The 27182-nt window shown below is 38.4% G+C and overlaps 1 protein-coding gene across 3 annotated transcripts in view; it reads right to left on the bottom strand.

Moving 5' to 3' along the window:
- Positions 1 to 27182, bottom strand: part of Ctnna3 (catenin alpha 3) — a 1520222-nt gene that overhangs the window by 287201 nt on the left and 1205839 nt on the right. For all 3 annotated transcript variants that reach the window (NM_001426985.1, XM_087597777.1, XM_087597778.1), the window contains 1 exon segment: positions 10809 to 10960. In NM_001426985.1, the coding sequence (NP_001413914.1) occupies positions 10809 to 10960 (152 nt within the window).

The following is a 27182-nucleotide window of genomic DNA, read 5'->3' on the forward strand; positions in this document are numbered from 1 at the left end:
TTGTCTGGAGACAACACAGAGTGTCTAAAAGAATGCTTCCACAGGAAACAGAGAAAGCCCCCATCTCTCCTTCTGATAACCAAAAAGTCAAAAAAATCTAGTGTCCACCCTACTCCCTATCCCAATTCTTCATCTTTTTTAAGACCTGTGGACATTCATTACTTCAAACCCCAGTTGGGTATTCGCTCATGTATATATAGTTGGAGAATTTTATGCCCTTTTAAGTCAGTGTCAAGAATACCCTGACACAATGTATCATCCATCTAAGCATATGCTGCCCATTTGGGAATTTACAAGTCTATAGAACACATCACTTCATTAAATCAGTCTTAGAAGCACTAGTCTACATAATAAAAAGATTCATGTATTAGGTTGGAGACATCACTGTATTGTTTCACCTTCTGATATTTATAGTTTCTTTGTGATAACATTTGTTTAGTAGAACATTCACAGATACACCCTTGGTGATCTCCTATCTCCAACCATGCTCAACCTTCCACACTTTCATCGCCCAATAACCTATGCGGATGGGCTAATCCACTACTGAAGGCAAAGTCATCACAATTCACTCCTTTCCAGAGAGTCTGACTTCTGAAGTCTGACTATACTGGTAAAAAAAAAAAAAAAGCTTTCACCTATTAACGGGAGTGGGGTTACAAAGTATTTGTAGAGGACATTTTATACGGAAGCCTTAACAATGGTTTCCTCTGTGTGTCTTCTGAAAGATGGAGTACTTGTCTCTCCTATCCCTCACGACATAGCTACATTTTTTGTCTGACTTATTTATTGGCACACAATAGAAAGTCAATAAGAATTTATTTAACTATTGTTAAGGGGGCTATGTAATGATTGAAAGAATGACAGAAAGCAATTTCTTCTATCACTTTAACATTCAGATCCTCTGTTATCAGGGGCATGTGATACTCTGGAACAGTCTCCATGAGTCTTTGAAGCTGGGGAGATTGTGCTTCTCCTGTTCCCTCATGCCGGCTGCTCTCATGCTGGGCATGAGTGACTGCTAGGATGATTTCCTATACCTTTTCAGGACAGGGAAGCACATAGAGACGCTTTTGACAGGTGCTTGGTTTCAGCTCGTTGCAAGTACAGAAACATCACTCCAAATGCAAGCCTTCGTGTTTTCTGTTGCTATCATCATTATTAGCATAATTATCTCCATCACTCTTCTAAAGTCCCTTCTGGAGTGGTTCTCTTATACTAAGGAAGATTAATCCCCCCAAATTAAGCTTGATCAATATATTTAGTGAGGCATAAACAGTATGGTTAGTATTTGATTAAAATTCCTATCTTCACTGAATTTAAACTGTAAATATATTGAAAAGGATTCATGGTTGTTCATCTACTCAGCATATCTCTCTTCTCCTGTGCTCAAAGAACTTCATTCCTCAAATATTATGATGGGTTGTATACTACTATAAATTAATGTCATAGAAACTTTTGAAAAATAGATTTTATTCTCAAACTGTTAACTTAGTGATAGCAGAACATATGCAAAACTACCTGACTTTATTTTTTACTTTTATATGTTTTAGTAAACAGACCACAGGTAGGAGTGTTTACATGTGTTTTACAACCATTTTTAAGGTTAGAGGTTATTTTTACTGTGGTAGATTTTCATGTTTTATGACTTTAATTAAATGTCTGATTTCACTCTGAAGTAATACAATGTAAGACAGTATAAAATCCATTTTAATCACTGAATTTGTAGATTATTTTGTGACTCGTCAGAGCTTATTATACCAAGGGGCTGATAACAGAGGGAGAATGTTAATAACCTGTAGTTTGTCAAGCTCCAAACTGCATCCTAAAGGATCTCTCTCTCTCTCTCTCTCTCTCTCTCTCTCTCTCTCTCTCTCTCCTCCCCTTCACAAACCAACATCAGAGGTTCACAGTGAAGAATTTTGCTGTGGTCTAGGGAGTTGCTCGGTGTGGAAAATACTTGTTGAGAGAAGCAGGGAGTGCTCAGTTGTGTAAGATCCCTCAAACCCATGTCAAGCCAGGTGTGGTAGCACCTGCCCTAGACAAAGAGCATCCAAGGCTGCCCTCAGTACTCACTGTAGGTTGATGTCTTTATGCAGGTGAAGCCAGACAAGATAACACGAGCCCTGTCATTGGACGAGAAGGAAGGGAGGCAGGAACAGAGATTTTAGAAAGGAGGGGGAAGCAGGAGAGGAGGAGCTGGGAGAATATAGCGGCAGATGTTAACATTCTTCTCTGCGTATAGATCCAGGTTGATATGAATATTTTTAAGGGGTGGGTGTGTGCAGGATTTTGTGCTGTCTAGATAGGCAAATTATATCTTATCAATTGGATCAGAGGTTATTGTGTGGTGTGTTCTTTCACGTGGTGAATTTGACTTCAAGAGAATGTGTGGTAGCACGCACCAAGCCTGCCAGAGAATTAGGATGTGTATGCCTGGTGTGGTAACAACCCACCAAGAGAACTGTGAATGAAAGCAAAGCAGTGTGGCACAATGCCATGCTGTTACAACTCAGGGACCACCCAGGTCAGAGGGAAAGCCCAGAAGAAAAGCCTGGAGGAAAAGCCTGGAATGGTACATGTTTTCTTTTTTACCTCAACAACTCATGAACATACATTGGCAAGCATACACCTTTGTCTTTACACATGAAACTCATGCTTCTGCATAGGGGTGCACACATGAACACAAATTAAAAATAATAATTATAGAAAAACCAACTCTTGGTAAGGCTTCCTAACCTGTCATCTTTAAAAATGAAACCTAATTGTTACAGAATATTTGACCAGACTGTGAACCTTGAGATTGGGTTATTTACTGGAAAACTCAGTCTAGCACACACCTTTAATCCAAGAGTTTTCTGTTTATTGTAAACAGGGTTAAATAAAGGTCAAGAGGTTAAACAAGCAAGCAGTAGACAGGAAGTGAAAATAGGAAAAAGCCATAGAGAGTAAGAGGAAGACAAGGGTAGAGAAATACACAGGAAATAGAAAGGAGAGACCTTCAGTTTGAAGAATTTTTGAGACAGCATGGAGAAGGATATCCTTTTGGGGATATCAGTTGAGGAGAAAGGTCAACTGACTGCTCTCTCTGCCTCACTGAGCTTGCAGGTTTTCACCCCAGCATCTGGCTCTGGAGTCTTTAGTGGTAAAATTGAATGATGGAGATTGATGGAGATTTTGTTTAAAACAACACCCAATACTTACTGTCTACACTTTAACCAGTTAGTATTTCTACTGCACAGAAAAATGTCTCTGATGTGATCTGAGAGCTGCACTATGAATAACTGATGGCTTTCGTGGATGAAGAATCAGTTTCTTATAATCATGAGACCCTCCGGTAGGTCTGCCATGCTCAATGGACCAGCCAATACCTATGAATATATGAGTAGCATAAATAAGACTCAGTGGATTAAAACAAAGAGACATGAAGTCCATGGGAAGGAATTCAGCAAGGGTTGAATATAAGAGGAATTAAGAGGAAGAAAGGGGAGTAAATATGATAAAAATGTGATGCACATATGCAAAAAAATGTACTTTTATAAAGGCAAAATATACAACCCCATAGATGCAACTTCTCAGATATCCCAAGTGTAATAAAGAGCACTAATAAAGACACATTACATATTCGTGGTCATGTTAATGACCATAAAACAAACATAGTTTACTTCAAAAAGATAGCATATTCCAATTCTTTGAGAAAACATATCTCAAGTTAGTTCTTGATATCTTATTATCTTTGTAACATTAAATATATCCATCTAGCATCATCATATGCTTGGCCAAAAATTCTCTTCCATTTTAACATGTCATTGAAGTACAAAATGCAGAAACTGAATCAACCACTTAATTATAAAAATTCTTGATTTCTATTTCTAAATACTCTAAAAATCCTTCCTTTATACCACGCACATTGTATAGGTAGAAACATGATAGGTAGATAATCAAATGTGTAAAATGGTATGGCAAACATTATACACATAACAACTTGAGTGAGAGAGAGGGCCTGACATGCCTGATGTTAATTTTGTAAACGGTCCTATATGAAACCTTTATAAGATACCAGGGGACATGATGATGGTAAAGATATGAGAGACCCCTTTGCTGAGTCACAGCTACAGGGAACTGAAAGAAACAACAGGTCAGGCAGGTTAGCACTCTGGCAAATTGAAGGAGTAGAAACCTGACCAATGTGTCTGCCCCTAGGGAGCAGGGAACAGATTAGGAAAAGTGTTCTTCAACCAATATTCCAGAAGAGTACTTCTTGAGTTACTGGGCTATGAAGGAGGAGAAGTCAGTGTAGCCTAAAGACTCCTGTGGTGTGAAAACAGAGTTATTTTCTTCTCCTGTGGTACACAAAAACCTGAAGTCAGTGTCTAATGACTCCAAGTCGTCCCCTCCTGTGACTCCATCAGTGTGTGACCTACATGAAGCATGAAAACTCTCTTAGGTCTTAAGCCATCACAATGTAGAAATTTTCTTTTCTGAATTTCTAGCACTGGTTTTTACAAAAATTAAAACACAAGATTCTTTATCTCCCTCCCCCACTTATCCATTCTATAGCCTATTCTGTAAAAGCCATCACCTGTAAATTGTTTCTAATTGTTAGGATCTTTTCAGTTCTACAAAAGTTACTCATAGAACGTAGTTGTGTGGACAAATCTCTTATTTGAAATAGGGGTTGAGCACGTCTGTAGAGTCCTTAAGTCAAAGAATAAAAACTTACTTGATTTGATATTAGATAAAATATTACCCAAACGAACAACAAAAAACAACCCTTGAAGAGAACTAGAGAGATGGCTCAGTGAGAGAGGCCTCTACTGTGTAGGCAGGCACAGGACCTGAGCTTAAATCCCATACACACATAAAAGTCCAGGCTGAGCAGAGCACACCTACTACTCCACTAATGGTGCAGAGAGAGACAGATTTTAGCAGCTTTAGCAGTTAGTCAGTGTATCTATCTGAATAATCTCCAACTTAGTGAGATGCCCTGACTCAGATAAATAATAGGAAATAAAAAAAAATAAGTTGCACATTGGTCTCCATATGTGTGCACACATACAGACACACACGGATATACACACATATACTCATACACATATACACACATACACACATGCACACACAAAGGCACATACATTCACACATAAACGCATACACACACACACACATATATATATACACATATACACACATACATACATATACACATGTACATATATATAAAAATAAATACATGTGGGGCAAGTGGACTGTAACACCAGATAGAAGAACTGGTAAGCTTGAGTGAGTCCAAAACCCATAAATCTCAAAATTGGGAATGGTAGGAGTGGAACTAATTCCCTACCTAACTCTGCCTGCTCTAGAACAAGTAACCATGACATCCCACAGGGAAGACTACAGCAATCAGTCACTTTGCACAAAAACCTAGAGTTCTCCATGCTTATGTGGTATCTAAATAGGCTCCAAGCATTCAGCCAATGAGCTTCCCTTCCTGGGCATTCCTTCCCGCCAAAGGTATTTAATCCATGGTTCACATTGAGTAAGGTGTATGCAGTCACATATGCTATCCAATAAAGCATTTTAAACAAGCAAGAGCTGTCTCTTCATCAAGGATAGGGGAGAACGGGGAGAGGCCTTTGTTGTAAAGAACCCCATACACCTTGGCACTCACTCTGTTCCCTGTCCCCTTCCTTCCTGGCTTGTGGAAATGTCTACTGGGGACCCCAGTTCCCAAGTCCCAGCAGCATGCCAGTAGCACCAGGGTACACAGGAGACTGGAAACCACAGCCATCATCCCAGGCTCCACTTTTCCCATCTGGGAAAACAGGAACTGAGGACCCCCCCATTACAGACTGAGTTTTGCTTTCCCTGAGTGGCTTGCCGGGGCACTTCAGTCACCCCAGCCACAAAGCAGGACACAACCCAGCAATACACACACACACACACACACACACACACACACACACACATACACACACACACATACACACATAGGCATATACACATAAACACATATACAAATATATATACCATACATGAATGCATATATATACACATACACACACCCCAATTAAATATCATTCTTCCTTGTATTCTTCAATCTGCATAGTCATTTGTTCTGAATACATGTTTAAAAGAAAGATACTTAGCTCCTGAGATTCAACAAAGTTGAGTCCACTTTCTATGCTGATAGATAGCTCTGAGTGCAGAACTGTGTCAGCATCAAAGCCCTTTTGGACCAAAGGGCTCTCCCACTAGTCCTATGACTATGACTGTTTGGAGAGAAAACATTTCCCTTAAAAACTTCAGATGGAACATCTTTCTCCCAGCATGAGGTTCTGTCACCTGTTGGCTCTTTGTCTGTATCCTAACCAATGTTTCTCAACGGATGTTCTTACCCTGGCCACCCTGACTGCCAAAGTCAGAAGTCACTTAAACAGACACAAGGAAGGAAAGAAGTGTGCTTGGAGCATCAGGTCTCAGTTATAGCTAACCAAGGCCAGAGGGGCTTCTGGGTTCCCTTAAGTTCCTTTCCTTGTTTTGAGAGAGAACAGCAAGAGACCTACTACTGAGCCCTTCCTACCAAGGTTTGGCTTAAATTTACATATGAAGTTAGTTACCTTTTAAAACAGGCCTTTGACTGAGTACCCCTAGGAGGCTCCCTGCTGGTTTTTGTTTGTTTGTTGTTGTTTTGTTTTGTTTGTTTGTTTTTAATATATTGATCCTGACACAGTAAAGCAGTCAGGACATTTCCCAAAGGGGCAATGTTTCAACTGGGAATCTCTGGGCAGACGCCCTTGGAGTGAAGAGCAGGGTGACTAAGTGACTTCAGGACATCTGTTCAGTGGCGAGAAATGAAAAGGTGCTCGTTCTGTGTGCTTAATAAGTCCCAAATGGTGAGGGGAAAAGATGCTCCACAGTCAACAAAGGAGCTACAAAGCCGGAGGAGGCTCACATTTGACAACAGTTACTCCTGTGGAGTAAAAAAAAAGTGTTCCCTGGGGTTGACAGGGAACTGGTGTCATTAGTGCCGGCACTATGGAAAGGAGCGCAGTGGGTAGAAGTGACATAGCACTTGAGAAGTACCCCAAGGCCCAGGGATGACAGTGTGCATAAAAGCTGCAGCTCTAACTGGAGATCTGCGATCCAACATTATCACAGGAGCATCTGTTTTTATATTAACCCCACCTGAGAGCGTCTTTTCAGCCTACTTTCATACATTTTATGAACTCTCATTTGTAATCCCAAGACTCTTTGGAATGTGGCCATATAAACGAAACTTGAAACAAATGAAGGAATAAAGGATGGATTTTTAACATTGGTTCAGTCTCTAAAGCTACTGTATAAAATAGTCAAAGAGTATGCCAAAGAGTACGTTACAGCTTCCTGTTACCTGTTGGTGAAATGGCTCAGAACGCCCCTGGACTATGAAAGCAAACAGCATCCTTATGCAGTGTCAGTCATTGTAACCAAGGTAACCTATTACCAAAGCACCAGGGTAAGAATAGAAACACCAGAAAGAAAGAAATAGAAGTAGTTTGATCTGCAGAAGAAAAGGCATCCAGGAGAATGGAGGTTCTCAGGAAAGTGGAGGTTGGAAAAAGGTGTTGGCAATGAGCACATGTGGGCCGGTTCATGGCTCCTGTTGCAAATGTAGCAGAGAATGACCTTATCTGGCATCAGTGGGAAGGGAGGCTTGGTCCTATGGAGGCTTGATGCCCCAGAGAGGGGGGATGATAGAGGGGTGAAGTGGGAGTGGGTAAGGGAGTGGGAGAATTAGGAGCATGAAGGGTTAACAGAAATCTCAAGAGTCAAAGAACTCGGAGAAAATTGGAATTTTAATATTAAACTGTTTTTAAACAATTGTGCAGAGGAAAACAAATAAGGGAATGGGGGGTGGTTGGATTTTTGGAGAAAATGGTCAATATTTGGGCATTTTTTATTAATGATTTACATGAAGGAAATATAACTCAATACTTCATATCTCTAGCTGACAATATGTTGGTGTAGGAAAGAATCAACTTGGAAAGCCACTAGACACATTGCATAAGTGGTTATTTAAAAGATTAAAGAAGTCTAATTGAATGAGAATTTAGGCCCAAGAGTAATAGTAAAAGTTGTCTTTAGTCCAATGGTCCCTGAGTCTGAAATTGGGGAAAGTAAGCCAACAGAAATAAAACAGCATATAAATTGCCTAAAATAACAACTATGTTATTTGACTTTCAATTCTATTCTGTTTCTATTCTAACTAAACCCTTTTGAGAGGGTTTAGTTAGAATACATTTGCCGCAGTTTCAGTAAGCAGTGCCTGTCTGTGGCCTCTGGATCATCTCCTGCCTCCAGCTTCTGTCCTGTTCGAGTTCCTACCTTGGTTTCCCTCAGGCATGGGCCATTATCTGGAAATGTAAACCTTTCCTCCTAGCAGCCCCCAAAGGAACAAAAAGGTGGGTTGAAAATTAAACAAGCACAAGTTAACAGAAGTAGAAATTTTTACCTTGAAAAAAGAAATGGTTATAGAGAAAAATTACTTCCTTGTAACTATAATTACAACAAATTATTCTCCTGCCCCAGACAGGACTTCTGTATGGGAAAAACATGTAGAAATAACAGCAAGGTCATTTGATTTGCTATATGTAAGCAATGCACAAAATAAGGAAAAATAAAAAATACTGGAACATCTACTAAAAGGGGTTATAAGGTTATTTATTTATTTTTTTTTATCCCTAGACAAACTTGAAGAAAATGTGGCTCCTCTCTCCTGGAGTTTACATGTTAGCAAATGTTTGTTTTTACCAAACATCCATATAGACATGGTTGAAGTGTTGTGTTCAATCACGATGAGACTATTTTGTGAAGTTTGTATATTGTTATTAAATATTGCATTTGTGTCCAGGATCCAAATATCCTTCATGCTTTACTCAATTGCAAATACGCAAGGTAAAAAAGAAACCAAACACACACACACACATACACACACACACACACACATACACACACACACACACACACACACACACACACCTGCTTCAAGGGACCTTGCATGTTTGGAATGATCTTTTGGCTACAGTAGTATTGTAACATCACACATCCAACCACACAACCACATCTTTGTAGATTTTCCCAACAGTACAGGTGGTTCTGGAATTACAATGGAATCCTAGTAAAAGCACCATTAAGCTGAAGATATTGTAAACTAAGAACTGCATGGGACTCATCTAAGCTATTGAAGCTCATGGCACAGGCACCCTGTAGAATCAGCTTCTTAGCATCATGAAGAGTGGAGAACAGTCATTGTGAATACCCGTACACTCCTTGAGATCATACTGGACTCACTGTTAGGCCAGGAAAAGGCCAGATTTCAAGATTAGAATTATTAGAAGTATGCACACATTCTTGAGATTAACCACTGTAACTGGGAAATCTGTATATATCTGGGGCTCTCTCTATGATACTCATTGTTAAGTTTACTTTTGATAAGTCCCAAGTCCCAAGATCCAACACCTTCACACCTTTAACCTTTTTCTTACAATCCTTCCATTTGTTCAGGTAGGCTTCAGAATGTCTCCTGACTCTCCACAAGGCTTGCAGACGTCTCCATTGTGTAGACCGCTATGACGATGGGGCCTCACACAGACACTCCCGATAATCTATTCATATATTCTCATCTACTTCCTTCTTCCCAGTTCTGCAGCAGCTAATTTCTGTGAACGATATTCACGCCTACACACTTTTCTCATACCTTCTACTGAGTCTTCCTTACTGCATGTACCCACCACCCCGCCCAGTATTCCTTTATTTGATGCCAGGCGCTTCATTGGCTTTGAGCAGGAGGCCCAGGTAAATAGCCCACAGTGTAGTATTTAATCAAGGATGAACAGCTGGATAAATCTCAAGATTTTGTTCACCTCGGGTGAAATAATTCTGAGCTGTGTTCGACAGAGCATCAAGAGTTCAGCAACAGAATCAACACCCATACTGATTCATAATAACCCTGTCGAGATTTCCTTACACCTGGCCTCACTTTCTAAGGCATCTTGCTCCCACACTAGGGAGAAAAGAATTTCATACCTCTCTCTTGCCACCTCCAGTTGAACTGTCATGAGAAATGGTTCTTTCCTCTCCTTATGTAAGCATTTTTTAAAACAAAAACAAAAAAACCTTACCTTAATAATATCTTAAAAATGCATGGCAACACTTGAGTTAAAACAAACAGTTTTGGCCTCTGAATATGCATCGTATACACAACCCATGATGTAGTCACACCCTTGGGAGAGAGTTTTTTTCTTCTTCTTTTTCTTTTTCTTTTTTTTCCCCCTCAAATAGAGTAATCCCAGATTGGAAGGTTTAAAGGGCTTGTTGTTCCTATCAGCTTTAGAAGTCAGATTCCTTGCAGAATGTTGTGTGAGTCTATGGTCTAGGAAGGGGGCGGGAGTTGCCCACAGGAACACCTTGTTTAAGCAGTGGGATCTGTCTTGCTTGTCAGGGAGAGCGAGCACGTTATTTCTGAGTGTTTTATTTTTTTATTTTTATTTTTTGGCTCTTGATCGTGCTATGAGACACCTGTATAAAATGAGGCTTCTCATTTATCCATATGCTCCGGGTTAATGTGCTCTCTTTGTGTGAGTTATAACCAAATATGTAAGTCAAATGACACTAGATCTGGCTTGGGAGAAAGACTGGGATTTTGAGGTACTGACAGATTTCAGAACTAATGTTAGACCACAGAAACCAAACATTTCTTGGCCTCCTTCCAGGCATACCAGATGGTTAGGAATTCTGAAATAAGTCAAGAACAAGTAAAGTGGGCTTACCCGAATGATCATGACTGAACACCTGATATCATGGATTGTGTCATAGATCTTCTTTGAGATGTCCACAAACTGATTGTCATCGAGCGCAGTTAGTGCATTCTTGCTTAAGGCATCCAAGGCAACATTCACTTGTGTCACGAACTCTGGGATCACTATGAAAATAAGTAATAAAGAGATTAGATCCATTGTATTTCTGGACTCCTACAGCTTCCCGGAAATGCAGAATTGTATTTTAAATGAATACCTCATTGCTAGATTTTTTTTAAAAAATATTTTCAGTAAAGAGAATCAAGCATTATGGCAGAGTTATTTTGACCTCTGGAAAATAAAATCAATGAGGAGTATAGTTATAGAAATATAAAATAGTCTCTTTTTTAGGTTCTGCGTCTTTTGATCAAGCTTGAGAGCATTTCTCATTTCTAAAGCTATTGAATATGAAGCTCAGGAAATTGAAAAATTGACTTGATGTGGAAAATAGTTGGGATAATGACCATAAAGATATTTAAAGAAAGAGAACACTCGGCTGGCAACTTGGCTCAGTAGGGAAGTTTCTTGTTGCCTATTCTGACAAGATGCATTTGATATCTGGGTTCCACAGATAGAAGGAGACAACTGAACTCCACCTGTATGGTGTGGTTTGCATAAACAGTCACATATAAGTCAATGCCATTAAAGACTGAAACCAGTAACAAAGTGTCTGAGAGGCTAAACAGAAGAATACGTAGTTACTGATACTAATTTTATCTCATAAGAATTAAAAGTTCTGTGAATGTTCTTTGGGTAAGACTTTTCCTTTATAATAGTAAAATAACTTGACAGCATCTTATGCTCGGAACCAGTAGAACACCAACTATGCACAAGGAAGAATAGTCTTAGGTTAATCCATAGATAATTTCTACCTTTGCTCTTTAAGTTAACACATTAAAGTAAGTATGAAATTAAAAAAAAAACAAAACTCCAACTTTAAATGTAAGTTAAATGGGGCTAGGATTTGAATCTCAACACCCATATCAAACAGCTCAAAACCAGTTTAAGCTCTACCTTCAAAAGAGCTTAATACCTTTCGACTCTGCAAACCTTCTTACTGGTAGCCTCTTGAGGTGCCCCAAAGCATACATTATTATTCTGAGAGACAAAGACCTAGCCAAGCCTACTCTTGAGGTAATCCATTAGTAGTCAAATCCATTAATGAACATATTAATGGATGAATCAGTTTATGAGGACAGTATTGATCACTTGAAGTTTTCATTGGGATCTTTCTTTTAAGATCTCATAATGAGGATTAGGTTTCCACAAAATTTTGAGCAGAACTAGCCATAATCAAACCATTTGATTATGTTCTACCTTCTACCCAGTCATTCATTGGAAACAGGTAAATAAATAATAAACCAAGTATTTTCTCTGACCTCTTCATGAGCTCTATTTAAATTTCAGGTGTAATATACTTTGTCATCAAACTACATGCTAAGTCCATTGCATGCAGATTGTACCTCTACTATCCCTAGCCATCATCTCCTTCTTAAGTCCATTCTCTGGTTCTACTCCTATAGGACCTGTAGAAATATGCCCATTCCTTAGGCTAATCAAACTTCTTAATGAACTGACTTCTTAAAGAAAAAGCTTTGACACAAAATCTCCAGTCAGCATGTTGTTTTCCCAAATAAGTCATGTCATTACTGTGATTTTCAGTTTTCAATGACTTCTTGAAACCTTTTCTTGTTTGTATCTTAGCTGCCTACACTGAAAGGTACTAGATACATATTTTAGTGAGTTGAGTGGCTGAAGAAATGAATAAAATATACAAGAGCCAAACGTGGGGGCAGTACTTACTAATCTGCTTGCATTTCCAAGAGATTTAGGTATTGTTCATTTCAGAGGTACATCAGAACATATGAATTCAGGCTTCTAGAGCATTCAAATATATTAAATGAGTGACTATTTGTTATTCATTCATTGATTCATTTTGCAGTGGGTAGAGAGGTGGAAACTCTGTCAAAACATATCTATGCTATTTCATATCTCATTCAGATTCTAGTTGTGAAGACAAACACCTACCCATGTCACTGAGGTAAACAAATAGCTTCTAGTTCTATTAGCATCATTCATTCACCTTAAAAAATAGTGAAGTATTGAGCGCTGTGCTCTCAAAAGCTGCTACTGTCTGTTGAACAAAATTTCCAGCACCTTCCTCACTCAAAACTCTTTTATCAACATGCAGGCAACACATTAAGTCTCAATTGACACTTTCAATCTGTTAGCATCTCTCGTAGAGCAACGCTGTCCCCATCATCTCTGTTCCTATTCTGAAGAACAGATGGGATTTCAACTTTTTCCTTAGTGTGCAATGCATTTTTCCTTTGTTACCTTAAAGCTCATCTGTGTCTGTGCCTTACCTAGACCATAGTCATGTGGTTGTTTAGCTCTAACCAGGAGTAATCGTTTTTAATACTTTCAAAGAAATAAAAGTGAATATATTATAATCCTTAATCCTTAAATCTTAAATCCTTAATCTACCTGGGATTAAAGAAAATGTAGTTCTGGCAAGATGGCTCAGTAGGAAATGGTGCTTTCTGCCAAGTTGGAAGACCCCTGGCACCCGCCTTTGGAAGCAGAGAATTCATAGCCACTACTTGTCTTCTGACCTACACACATGCGTGCACACACGCGTGCACACACACACACACACACATACACACACACACCAAAGCCAAGGACCTAACAAATCTATGTTTCTCAATCATTCCTCAAATGGAGGTGTATATTAAATAAACTCTTTCTAATCAATGGTAAGGAAGATGAACTCCTGAAATTTCAAGTATAGATTTATGAAAGAAAGGTGGACTTGTGGACAACATCTTCGTTGCTTCTAACAAAGATCTTGTCTACTTAATCCACCAAGTTTTAAACCCATTCTAGACTCTTTTTTAAAATCTGGGCTTTCTCTCTTCACTGTGTTCAGAGTATGCAGAATGAAAGCTAACTTTCATTGCATGGAGAACAGACGACAACCTCAGTTTCAACTTCAACTTATTTCTGTTCTCGCTTTAGGCAACTGACCAATGACCTTCCAGGGACTTTCCTGTCTCTGCTTCCCCTCTTTACATCTAGATGTAGAAGGATCTCTGGCTATTGTTTTGTGCTTTACTTGGGTTCCAAACTTCTAGCCCATTCTGAGTGCTGAGCACCATCTGGAACACTTTACCTACATGTGTAATGTACTCCTCACAGAAGCCTGAGAAGTCGGGGATTATTACCACCCTGATTTAACTAATGAAGAAACTGAGGTCATACAGCCAATCTGTGAAAGGCAAGTAATTGAGACTCTGGAGCCTGCTCTCTGAACTCCACATCTTCACTGTCTCCTTTTAATAAGTAAAGTCCCTGAGGCTCCTACACCATAATGCTCCTGGGAAAATTAATGTTAATTTCCTGACAATGAGGTGAACAGACCTAAGAAGCCAAATTCTACTAAACCTTGAGCCTCTTTCTGGTGGTAACCCGAGAATATTTTATCCCTTCTTAATCCCTGCTAAATTTATTATGCGCATTTGAAAGTAGATGAGGGTGCATAATTGCTAATTAAATGGGTCAGAAAAGAATTCAGACTCATTATGGGCGATGCTTAGAAATGACGTCACCAATCCATGCTGTCAATCATTGATAAACTCATATTAAAATATTTATAATTACATTTCTATCTTTGAAGATTACTAATGTACAGAAGTTGGCCTTTGAAAACTCATATAGAGTTAAGTCACTATCTCATTACGCTCTGCCTCCGCAGCTGGGGGTGTGGTGATTTATAACAGAAAGTACAACTAATCATAGAGCGGCTTCGATAATTACTTCATACCCTTTGTTTCCATTTTATTTAACACGAATGTTATAGTTCATATTCATTTAATATTTATGAATCTAATAGAGATCTTGTAATAGGGATTTGTTTGAAATCTCCAAAAATATATAGTCTCTAATTCCATGATGGGAATCTTGCCCCTTTTCAGAGGTGTCTCATGGAGACTAACTCTGACCACTTAGGACAGACCACACAGTTAATCAGAATAGCAATTCTGTTCTTACAAATACTGTTCCTGCTTTTAAGCAGGTGGACCATGCTCCCAAACTAAGAAGTAAAAGAAAGGAAAGACATATATTTTTAAGTGATTTTTAAAGAAATGTGTGTGTGTGTGTGTGTGTGTGTGTGTGTGTGTGTGTGTGTGTACATACGAGTACAGGTATCTTTGGAGGTCATTGGATCTCCTGAGAACAAGTGTCATAGGCAGTTGTGCATTGCCTGATGCAGAACCACATTTTCATCCTCTATAAGAATAGCGCGCACTTTTAACCTTTAAGCCATCTGTAGCCCAAGATGGAGTTGATAATGATGCCCTTAGACTCCTACGGAGATACCTTCTTACATATACTACTCTGAATACTAAACAGGCTGAGGGTATACATTTGAACACCTCCAGTGGCAGAAAATGACTCAGTCTCCAAGCTTTTACTTTGATGTTTTTCAATTTTAAGCCACATGTTAATATTAATAAATATTTGAATTATTTCAGGGCCTCTAGACACCTCTGGATAGAAAAACTTATTTTAAACTTTCCTCAAATCCCTCTTTATTTAAATCAGTCATTTTTTTAAGTAATTTGAAAATTGAGATAGTTAGAAGCTAAAACGGTGACTCAGCAAGTTAGAGCATGAACTGTTCTTGCAGAAGATCTGAGTTCACTTCCCATATTTGGTGCACCAATAGTCTCCTATAACTCCAGCCCCAGGGGACCTAACGTGTTCTTCTGGTCTCTACCTTCACCCGTATTTCCATACACATACACAGACACACATGAATACACATGATTATAAATTTTAAAAAATCTTACAAGAGGGTCCTCTGGCAAGGAGTCCTTAATGAGTTTTCTGTATGGTTTGAAAGGCTACAAAGTTGTCTGCTAAATTTTTTTCCGAGTTAATGTCTTCTAACATTTCTATTATTAATAGCAACTTCTTTACCCTAAAACTATTCAGAATACACCAATTTAAACTTTTATGATATGCAATAACATGTTTTCAATAGGAACCATAATGCTCTTGTTGCTACCCACATCTCTTGAGTTCTCAGTCCCTGTGCTGTACCATTGGCATGCCCAGGAAACAGAGCAGAAGTGATATATATGGCCTAGTTTTTAAAAACAGGTTAACAAGATGTTGTATTTCCTGTCTTGGTAACTCTTTCCTCCATGTCATCTGCTCTAAGGACTTAATCCCCATCTCATCAACAGCTGATGGAGAGTCCAGCATCACTGAGAACTGTTTCTGCTAGGAAACAGCCAGAGAGTGTATAAGGATTCGCGGAATAGCTACAAAGGTAGCACCAGCCTTTAGTAGTCTAGGGTGATAGCTTCACTAAATTAAACAAATTGGCAAATACATGTATATATTTTTGAAGAGCTTATCTATGAATTGCTTTCCTAGGCCACATTCTCTAGCTGTGCCCTGCCCTCAATACTTGACATATCATCCATCTTCTGTCAGCCTCTCTCTTGAACGTCATCTGCATGATAGAACTTTACTGCTGCAGGTTGGGGATTTCTTTGATCTTTTATATATTCCTTGTCCTTAATTTTAGATTAGGATTCACCCCTGAGACTCATTTACCATGCTATATCTTGTTCAAATTCAATCCTTCATCTCCACAGTTTGTCTCCTCAAGAGAAGCAAATAGGAGGAAAAGGGGTGAAAGGCAGGGAAAGGGTTTCCATGTGTGCAGCTTTGTCAGCTCACTGGGCCAGACACAACTACTGTAGCAAGAAGCTAAGTGTAAAAGAAAGGCATTTCACACAATCCGAGGCAGAAAACCTGGGGGAAGAATCTAGGGTAGGAAACAGAACATTTTCTAATCAGTATCAGTGAATCAGCTTTTGGTATCTGCTGGGGATTCCTTGGAAGAACATAAAAGTGTCAGTTCCAACTCTTCAAACTTCAGCTTTCTGTGCCCAGGTGTCTGTGATTGAGAATAAAAATAGAGCCACTTTTCCACCCTTGAGAATATATGAAATTGTGGCTTATCATTCAAAATTAGTTTTTATGTAAATTCATCTACAAAGCTCTTCATGACCAACCCCAAAATCATGTCTCCAGGTGTAGTAGGCAAGTCAATCCTCTGGAGCCACTAATACATCAGACATGTGTGATTTAACGTTTTTCTCCACATCTGGTTTATTTCTGTGTGTGGTTATTTTTTTACTTGTGAATATAAATAATAAAGTTTATAATAATAATATGCTTCTGCCTCTAAATGTACGTATTTTCTCTTGTGCCCAGCTCCCTTAAAGAGTTGTAACATTTCTTTCAGGCAAATAGTAGATATTAGAGTTAGAATTTAAACACAGATACAATTAACTAGGGGCCTGTACCAATCGATACAACAGGCTATTGACTCGATTCAAGATACATATCTGTGAAACTGCTGAGGATGAAGGAAAGAACTAAATCCTTAAATGAGAAACTATGAGATATAAAATGTTAAAATATGTTAACCTTAGACTTTCCATGAGGAAAGGTGGTCACAAAGGCATGAAATAATATCTTGAAATGCTAAGGAAAATTTACTTTAAATATGGAATTCAATTTTCCACCAATTTATACGTTGAGTGAGTGGCAGGGATCTTTCGGGTATCTATGGAACCCCAAATTTGATGGAACTCTCAATTAGGAAGTTACACAAATTATTTGCTGTTATGACACAAGGCCAATACAAATATTGGGAAAACAAGACTGTGGAGTTAAAATAACGGGGTGACACTAGGGGTATACGTGTTTTAAATATTGAGACAGTAAGCAAACATGGAACAATTTTGTCAGCTATGGTTCTCACTATAGAATCAGGGCAGCATTGTTTATTTTATTTAATTTTTTTTCATTTACTTATTATTTATTTACTTATTCTTCTCTTATATGTTACATCCCTACCATAGGTTACCCTCGCTCCTCTCCTTTCAGTCTCTCCCCATTACCTCCTCTCTCTCCTAAATCCACCCCTCCTCCATTTCCCCTCAGAAAAGAGTGGTACCCCCATGGATATCAACCAAAAATGGTATAACAAGTTACAATAAGACTAGGCCCCTTCCCTAATATCAAGGATGGACAAGGCAACGCAGGATGAGGAAAGGGTCCCAAAGGTAGGCAAAAGACTCAGAGATAACCCCTACTCCCACTGTTAGGAGTCCCATGAGAGCACCAAGCTATACAACTGTAACATACATGCAGAGGTCCTAGGTCAGGCCCAGATAGACTCCCCGACTTCCACTTCAGTCACTGGGACACCCCATCAGCTCTGATCAACTTATTTTGTGGGCCTTGCCACAGGGCAGCATGGTTATAGAATGAGATAAAAATCCCATGGGTGTGGATGGTGATGGGGCTGCCATCTTGGCTCACAGGTTTATATCCTAATGTACACTATCTATTGTTTAAGATTGAAAAGGAAATAAGACAGTATGCCTTATTCTGCCTATTTTCACACAACTTAAAACAGAAGGCCTCACCTGGTAAAGAAAGGGGCAAGGGAACTTGTCATCCTTAAGGGAGTGAGAAGAAGAAGCAGTACTATGGAGATATTCTTCAGAATATTTGTTGAGGTTTGCTCTATTGCTATGTACTATAATGCAAAATGCTATACCTGAAGGTCTAGGCCCACGAGTAACTTCGCATGCTTACTCTTGTTATGCAAACCTTTTCCCTTGATTTAAAACTATTGGTTAAATAAAATTGGCTACAGCCAATCACTGGAGAGATTAGAGGTAGGCAGGTTAGGAGTGACCTGGTTGGAAGAAGAGAGACAAGGAGGAAAGAGGAAGGAGGAGAAAAAGAAGGAAGCTGCTATGAGGGATGAAGAACCTTGAGCACATGGCCAGGAGTAACAGCAAGAATCTGGGGTACACTGCTAGGGAGGTAGTTAAGCCTGCAGTTATGGAGTAGATAAGGGGGTGACCCCAGTAACTGTCAAAGCCAAATACAATAATCATAGTCTGAACCTCATTTATTTGTAAGCTAATCAGAGATAAGCTTAAATCGTTCATACTACAAATTTTGTATATTTTTAACTTTTGTAAGTATGTTGTGATTCTATAATTTTGAGAGCATATAGACAGCCTAAAACCAAATCCGAATACCAATGCATGTGAAAATAGCTGTATTTTGAATTGTTAAGGACTGAATGATTGCATTGTTCACACTTTGGTATGAGGCCACCGCTCACGTTGAGCGTGTAGACAGGATGTTGAGCATTGGACATTGTTGCATTTGTTTTCTCCATTTTATACAACCCAGGACCTCTGTAATAGAACAATGCTACTCATCTTGAGGGTAGATCTTCCCAATCCAGACAGGTCTCTGGAAAACCCCTACAGACATGTCTAGCATTTGTTCTAGATGTTTCTAAATTATGCCAAATTGATAGCCATGGCTACCCATCACAAGACTCTAACATGATCAACACTGTGGTGAAGCTGGATATCAGCTCTTATTCATTGGCAATATTCTCTGCTCTACTGGCAAGATACGCTCTCCTTAAAAGGAATGTAGATGAACTAAATAAGAAGTGCTTCCATAATTTGTATTTTGAAAAATTAAAGATATCTTTTCTGTATAGTGTTCATCCTTAAAGACCATAGGATTCCAAATCTGTTGATATTAAACCAACTATATAAGATATATAATAAGAACATATAGCACCTCAATTCTAACTTGCATACTTTATTCTTAAAAGAACTTTTAAATGTTTTTAAATGGAATCTGATATTAGTGTGCAAGATTATGGACTAAATCTCATTGATGTCTGTGATTATATTCTCTCTGAACTAATAGGTATTTCCTGTATTTCACAAGAACTTATTTTATGCAGAGGTAAGAGACTAAGAATTTTAAGGAACAAGTTCATTTTTCTTGTATCTGATCTTCATTGATCTTGAATCTTTGCACAACTACAATCAATATTTAAAACTTCAGGGGACCTAAATTAATATGGTTTAAATACCCAAGTATGTTTAATTCATAGGCATTGTTCTAGAATGCAGAGAAGAAATTGACTATAAGATTTTGAGTAAGAAACTGTTATAGTCCTTTTACTATTACTGGTTGAATACATTAAAAAAAACCCTCACATTCCATTTATAGCAATTGGAATGACGTTTAAAATAATTTTATCTCATAATTTCTCGTCATTTGTGAAGCTGTACTCTATAGGTTACTTTGCAAATACTTTCAAGCAGACAAGTAAAAAGGAATGATTGTAAGTCTGTATTAAGATCTATAACTCTTTAAGGGAATCCAGTAAACTAGGACTATGGAAGGTCAGAGAGAAATGTGGGATAGGGAACCAAGAGCAACAGAGACAAAACTCTTCTGCAAAATGAACAAGCTGGCTATTTGTCCTTTGTGAGCATAGATGTTTTCTCTATTTGTATCACACACTATGTTTACTTTCTCTGGTGACAGTTACTCATAAGCAGAAAGATATTAAGAGAAACTGGTGGCCAGGAACGTGTGGAATGGCTAGATAGGGAGATATAAGGGAGATCAGGAAAGACAGTGGAAAGAAGGGAAATGGGTTAAATAGATACATGTTCATGATGATTCGTTAATCACAGAAATGGAGATTTGAGTCCTACATTTTATTTTCTGGTTCCAAAAGTGACTCCAAACAACAGGAAAATGAGGTCCCCAAATTATTTTGAAAGAAGGCTAATAGATTTAGAATCACTCATGACTCAAAACTGGGGCCAAAAAGCATAATTTTATAAGGTCCTACTGTCTGGGCATGGCAATTAACAGGAAGACTTATCTGCCTTATTGGGAAACAATGAAATAGGGAGTTTCTTGGATGGTTTTCTCCACTGAAAGACTGTGTGCTTAGGGATGCCCACTGAGAGAAACTTGAAGGGTTAGAGAGATGGATCAAAGAGAGAGGGATCAAAGGAAAACAGCACGTGCTGCTTGTTGGGGTGATCTGTTTTGTGCAGTGTGTAAAGATTGTGTTTGTAGTCTCCAAATGCTTATCTCTGTGCTGGTAGAGAGCTGAGTGCAGACTGGACTTTGGCATTGTTATTCATGTGGCTGCATCAGAGCTTGTAAACACTCCCTGCATCAACTTCCGATTGGTTTAATAAAGAGATGAAAGGTCAATCTTGAGTCAGAAGAGGAAAGCTGAGTCAGAAGAGGAAAGGTGGGACTTTTGAGGAAAGAACAGACTCTGGGAAAGAGTCAGGCACTGGAAGTTATGCCAGCAAGATGCAGAGGATCTGTATCAAACTGAGGAGAGTAAATGAGCCATATGGCAGAACATAGATTAATATAAATGGGTTAATTTAAGTATAAGAACTACTTGGGAACAAACCTAAGTTAAAGCCTAAAGGTTTCATAATTAATTAAAGGTCTCCGAGTCATTATTGGGAAGCTGGCAGGTTATAGAAAGTCCAAAGAATTATAGCTACTCTTACATAGAGCCCGAGTTTTGCTCCCAGCACCCTCACAAATGCAGCTAGTAAGTCCAACTCCAGGGGATCTAACAGTCTCTGCTGGGCACCATGAATTTGTATGATCATGTGTACATGCTCTCTTGCAAACATATACACACACACATACTTAACTTAAATAAAAATTAATCCTTCGAACGTATAAAGAAAAACTTGAATAGCCTTTTTAAAAGCATGTGTACTGAGAAAACCTGATGTGTTGTTTTTTTAATTTACTATGAATAATAGTTCTCATGTGGAGAACTTCATTTTCTTCAATGGATGCTATAGAGGAAGTAGTTTAGAAGATTTGTAGGGAAAGAAAGGGGAGTAGCAGTTATGGATAGCTATAAATATAATCATAACGCAATATAAATAAATGAAGCACTGATTAAAGAACAAACAGGATAAGAGACATAATTTACAGATTTCTAAATTAGAGTTGCATCTAGCTTAGCACAGTCTATTTCAACTATGTTAAAAAGTGTGAAAGTCTATAAGCACATATTATAACTTTGCTGCTTTAGTTAGCTACACTACTGTTCCATATTTTATTTACGTATTATACATTCTATGATGCTACTAGTTTTGACTTAACAATATTTTTGGTTAAATCACCATGGGAGAAGAAACAATCATCTTTACAACAACAGCTAAAGAAGACACTAAAGCAAGGTTCACAAGAGTATGTATTAACCGTCTTTCTGTTATGGTGACAAAAATGCCTGAGGTAATCAATTTAAAATCAGAAGAAAAAAAAAGGTATGTTTTGTTTCACAGTTTGGAAGATTTTGCTCCATAACTGTTTGACTCTGTTGTGCTATGGCCTCTGACAAGGCATTAATGGTACAGTAAATTGTTTGCTTCGTAGAAATCAGGAAGCAAACGTATGGAAAGGAAGTAGATAGGGTCTCAGGAGATCTACAAACGTCTATCCTCCATGGTCTAATTTCTTCTCACTAGGCTTCACTCATACACCACTTTCCAATTGAGTCAAAGAGGACCAAGGTTTTAATATGTGGGCCTTTGTAGGATACTATAGATTCAAATAGCAGAAGCTTATTTGTAATATCTTTCATATATGTGTGCTTTGCCTGCAGGCATGTTCTTATGCTTCGTATGTGCCTTTGATTGTAAAGGTCTGAAGCTGGTATATCCTGGCTCAATGGTTATAGAGAGTTATGTGTATCCATGTGGATGTTGGTAATGGAATGAGAACCCTTTGGAAGAACAGCCAGTCCTCTTAACTGCTGACCCATTTCTCCAGCCCCAGAATATTCTTTGTTTAGGCAATAACAGCACCTCTTTTGCAGAGTTAAAAATCCTAGACGTATAAGAGACTCACTTTGGATCTGTTTTCTACATGATGTAATTGTCTATCTTAGAGGATTTCCCTATTTAATAGGTAATATATGAGTTATCTTGGCATGACTTTCAATAAAATTAAAAACACCAATTATTTGAAATTAATGTCGATAGTGAGTTATGTCTTAAGGGATGATTGCATGGGGCCATGAGACTATAGAAGCCGTATTTATTTTATGTACTAAGTGCTGAGTGTGTAAATTCATATTTTTTGTGAAATATCATTTAATTTGTCTCTTTTGTCTTTGGCTTTTTGTTTGTTTGTTCTTGTGTTTTTGTTTTTGTTGTTTTTCAATTCTCACTATCACAGGGTAGTCTGAAACTTACTCTGAAGTTCAAGTACCCTTCCTCCTTCCCCCAACCCCCAACTACTGAGACTACAGGTGTGTGCTATGAACTTCATAATTTGTATTTAACTAATTAGTAGAAGCCATTTCGTATTCAAGTCTTATTCTAATATTTCTGTTCTTTTGTTCCCCTTCCTACTAATGGGAATCTCTGGGGCTGGGTTTCTTTCAGTTACTGGATCTCCATGAGAGGATGTTCTTCCTTATAAATAAGACAGAAAAGAGTGAAAATATCATAACTCAAACGTGGTTCAATAACCAACTACATCACATCACAGATGTTGTTTATCCCAACGTATTCCTACCAATAGCAAGTCTTTCTTTCTTATAAATACAAAATAAAGATATTTACTATTTGGAGAATCTCCAGGGTTTGCCCATGTTCCATCCAAGGCTCAAAGGTAAGAAATGTAATCTCCAAATGTATAAGGTACTGGTACATAGGGTGAGGTATTTCAAAGATAATTCAGAGCAGGTGACGTTGAAAGGACAATCTCCGTGGTAGTGTTGGTGGATGTGTAAGAAGAGGAAGAGTGGCCTCTGCTAGCCTGCATTCTTTTCTATGTGAAGATTTCTGGTTTTTCTAGATGCAATGATAAGGCCTTCACTAGATGCCGATGAGATGCTTCTCAGTCTCCAGAGCTACGATAGGAAGACATTGCTATTCTTTGTGTTTCCTATTTTATATAGCTTGCTAAGCTAATGGAGCATGCTGTACAGCTCTATGACATTCTTCATGCTGTATCAGACTACACTAGTGTCCCCTGTTCCTGTTATATTGTACTGAAGAACAGGAAAGGAAAAGAAAAGAAAGAAAACCACTATTGGGCTAAGTGGTCACCGCTCTATTTGATGTCTGAAGAAAGTAATGTGTACATACATGCATGTGTATTTAATTTGCACCAAAAACTATTTCACAGGGTGTACAGTTTTATGCCTAGTAGTTAAAATTGGATTTTCCTTTTGTTTGAAATGCTGCTTGTCCAACTTTACCTGGAGTCCAAGTCAGAAAGATTTTTGGGAACTGGTTGCCTCACCCTGTTCTAGTGAACCATACTGTCATTCCACATGAAAACAGTGAGTTCTCCAATCTCCTCTGCTCCTGTACACTGAAGTTCTGCTGCAGCCTGTGTTGCCACCTTTCCAGTGGACACACTGTACATTCGCTGCATGGCTGGCGCTCAGAGCTCTGAAGCTAAGAGGATTAATTAGGATAAAACCCCAAATACTCAAAGCTACCACCAAATCCCCTATATCAGCAAAACTGGGCAGAAAACCTTGCGTTTGAGGCACACTGAACCTCTCACACAGCGTTTTATTATTTCTACCCCTGAAAACAATCTACAAGTCATCATCATAAAGGCTACTCAGAAAACGAAGAGAGAAAGTGTCCAAAAGCATGTTTGCTTTTCTTAACTTTAATGCTCTTGGACCATCTGATCTTTTCTTTTCCATCTGTTTATTTGTTAAGGAGTCCTTTGTCTTTAAGCCACCAAGAGATACCTTTATTCCTAGGCATGAACCATGATTTTTTATCCCCACTGTCCCTTTCTGCCTGTCTATACATTAATATTTCTCTACTACAAAAGGAAAATCATTTAAATAGATATTTATCGATTGATATGCATAATTATCTCTATTTTAAAGATAACAAACCCAAACTTTTGTCTCATTAAGCTTCTGCTTAATGATACCTGCAATTCTATATCTAGTAAAACTTAGATCACAAATAGTTGTAAAGTGGGTGGTTTTTGTCTTGTAAATCATACCTTTCAAGATTAAAATCTCTTTGAAGATGAAACAAACACATAGATGACTACAGGATGGCCTCAGATGTAAGGTTTACTTATGTATTATGGTGTCATCTAAGGATTTCCTTAATTACATGTAAGTCTGAATTTCCTGTCTGCTCTAGAATCTGTATGAAATCTATGAAATTCCCACTAGTGAAGGGTATTAAGCTTTAGAGGTTTAAAATGATGTGGAGAAGAGTTTAGACTATAATTTCTCTTAATGCTGTAAAATGTCAGAAAGAATAAAAGCCAGAGATTCTATGAGTCAGTGATGTTAACAGGTCATTCTTAATTCTTCAGGTAATTAATTGTGCTGCATAGTAGGGTTCTGGTATGACCATGAATGGGAAACTGAGTCACAGACTCTAGGATCCGGGATAAAGCTTCTTTTTAGTGGCATTCATTACAATGGGAGGGATCAACAATCCTGGTTAAAAGGGTCGTTTCTAACAGACTTCTGTGAGCATGTGACATTTTGTAGGGAATCAGACAATTCGATGCAATTAACAATGACGTGAAGAGATTGACTGTTTTTAACCAGATTTTTGGGAATCCAGTAACAATCACCATTTTATCCTTCTGAACCCTGCCTATCATTAAGATCGATTTTAATTTAATGTGCTCAAGCTTATTCCTTTGTAGCACATTTGAAATACATTCTTAACATCTAGTCATAATTGATTTGACTAAAAAGATGTTTTCAGGGTGGCTTTACACTGAGATCCCAGGACAGTGTCTCAGGAGGCTCTGTGAATGGGAGGGAGACGGTGGAAGTGGGAGGAACCTAAAGGAACCAGCATGGCTGCCCAAGCTCTCCCCTCTCCCCTTCACCTCCCCACCCCCACCCCACACACCACAGGATATTGGCAATGAGTAGGAGTGGCACTTGCTTCCCAGACAGAGATTTCAGAGCTGATTACTGCTCAGATACAGGGAAGTAGGAAAGGGAACACTCAAGATGACTACAGTATTGGTCCCAGATTCTTATAGAAAGGAAGAGATATGAACCCTACAAAAGAAGTCAGACATGAAACAGAAATGTCAGAGAGCACTGCCTATTCATGGTGAGTTTAAGTAGCCTGGAGGCCCACCAGTTACCTATCAGAGAGGGGAGGAGTTTAGACGACAGGGAGGGAAAGTAGTTGAGGTACATGCAGTGACAGATCAAATAAACACTTGAATAGAGATAGCATTCGAAGGTATGACAGTAAGCCAAATCATGGAAAATTTAAAAATGTTTGGACTAGGGGAACATGTATAACAGTATAGCTAACCTTGGTGCTATGGATAAGCAAGAGAGGGAGTTAACTTCCAGCTAATCTACTCTGTGCTTATTGTGTTACTAAATGGTCCCTGTAGTTCAAAAGAGGAAACAGAATCTAACTATCTCTTTTGATAGTATTTTACTGGCTTTACCAAGTGGGACTCTATTATTCTAGCAAGCACCTTATATAATGTGCATTAAAAACTATATGTACCACATGAGAAAGAAATATGAAAATCAAATGGTCGCTGAAAGGAAGAACTGAAGTATTTGTTGACATTAAATTTTATTAGAATCTTTTCACAATAAGATATTTCTCTTTGCCAACATTCATTAATGAAACTGAATTCATTTAGTAGATATAAGAACAACATATTTTACTCAGGTACTCTAAGAACTGGCTGATCTACATAGTCATTGCCTTACTAATCTCCCTGTAGACAATAGGGATTGGAGCTGTACTAAGGACTGAGTTTCAAAAACTGTATCTACTTACATACATTTTCAATGGAGGTAACTATGCCTTACTGACAAGATGGGAAAATGGCACTAGAATTTAAAAGCTGTGATCCTATAGGTACAGTTGTTGATTATATGTATGGAAGACTCTAACAGAACCTTGCTGTCATTTGCAAAAAAAAAGGCAATGTTAGAATCTAACTTTCAAACAAATAAACAAACTAACGAAAAGCTTCAAGGCTGCCTTCTAGCATGAGAAAGCAAATCCAGATGTGTCTGACCCAAAGGCTACAAAGCTACCAATGTCAGGCTCTCTGTGGAATGACTGCTGCTGTCAACTACAAAACAGACTCTTTGCTGGCAAGGACAGCAGGTCACATATCTCAAGTTATTGCTCAGAAAATAACCTGTCAGCACATCATCTGGACAGAGTGGACAAGATAATTGTCCCAAGTTCTGTCAGGCAAAAAGTCCCCAGTGTCTGAGGAGGTAATAATATGGGACATGATGCATTCTTATTAAAATTATCTTTCAGTGCCCTTGCTTTAGTAGGGGACACCGTGAAGGTAGTAGTGACATTTCATGGCATTGCCTGTTTCTTTCAAATCTTTCTTGCCATGGGAGGTGTACAT

This window comes from Rattus norvegicus, chromosome 20 (genome assembly GCF_021556685.1).
Source record: "Rattus norvegicus strain SHRSP/BbbUtx chromosome 20, alternate assembly SHRSP_T2T, whole genome shotgun sequence".
NCBI classification, from domain to species: Eukaryota; Metazoa; Chordata; class Mammalia; order Rodentia; family Muridae; genus Rattus; species Rattus norvegicus.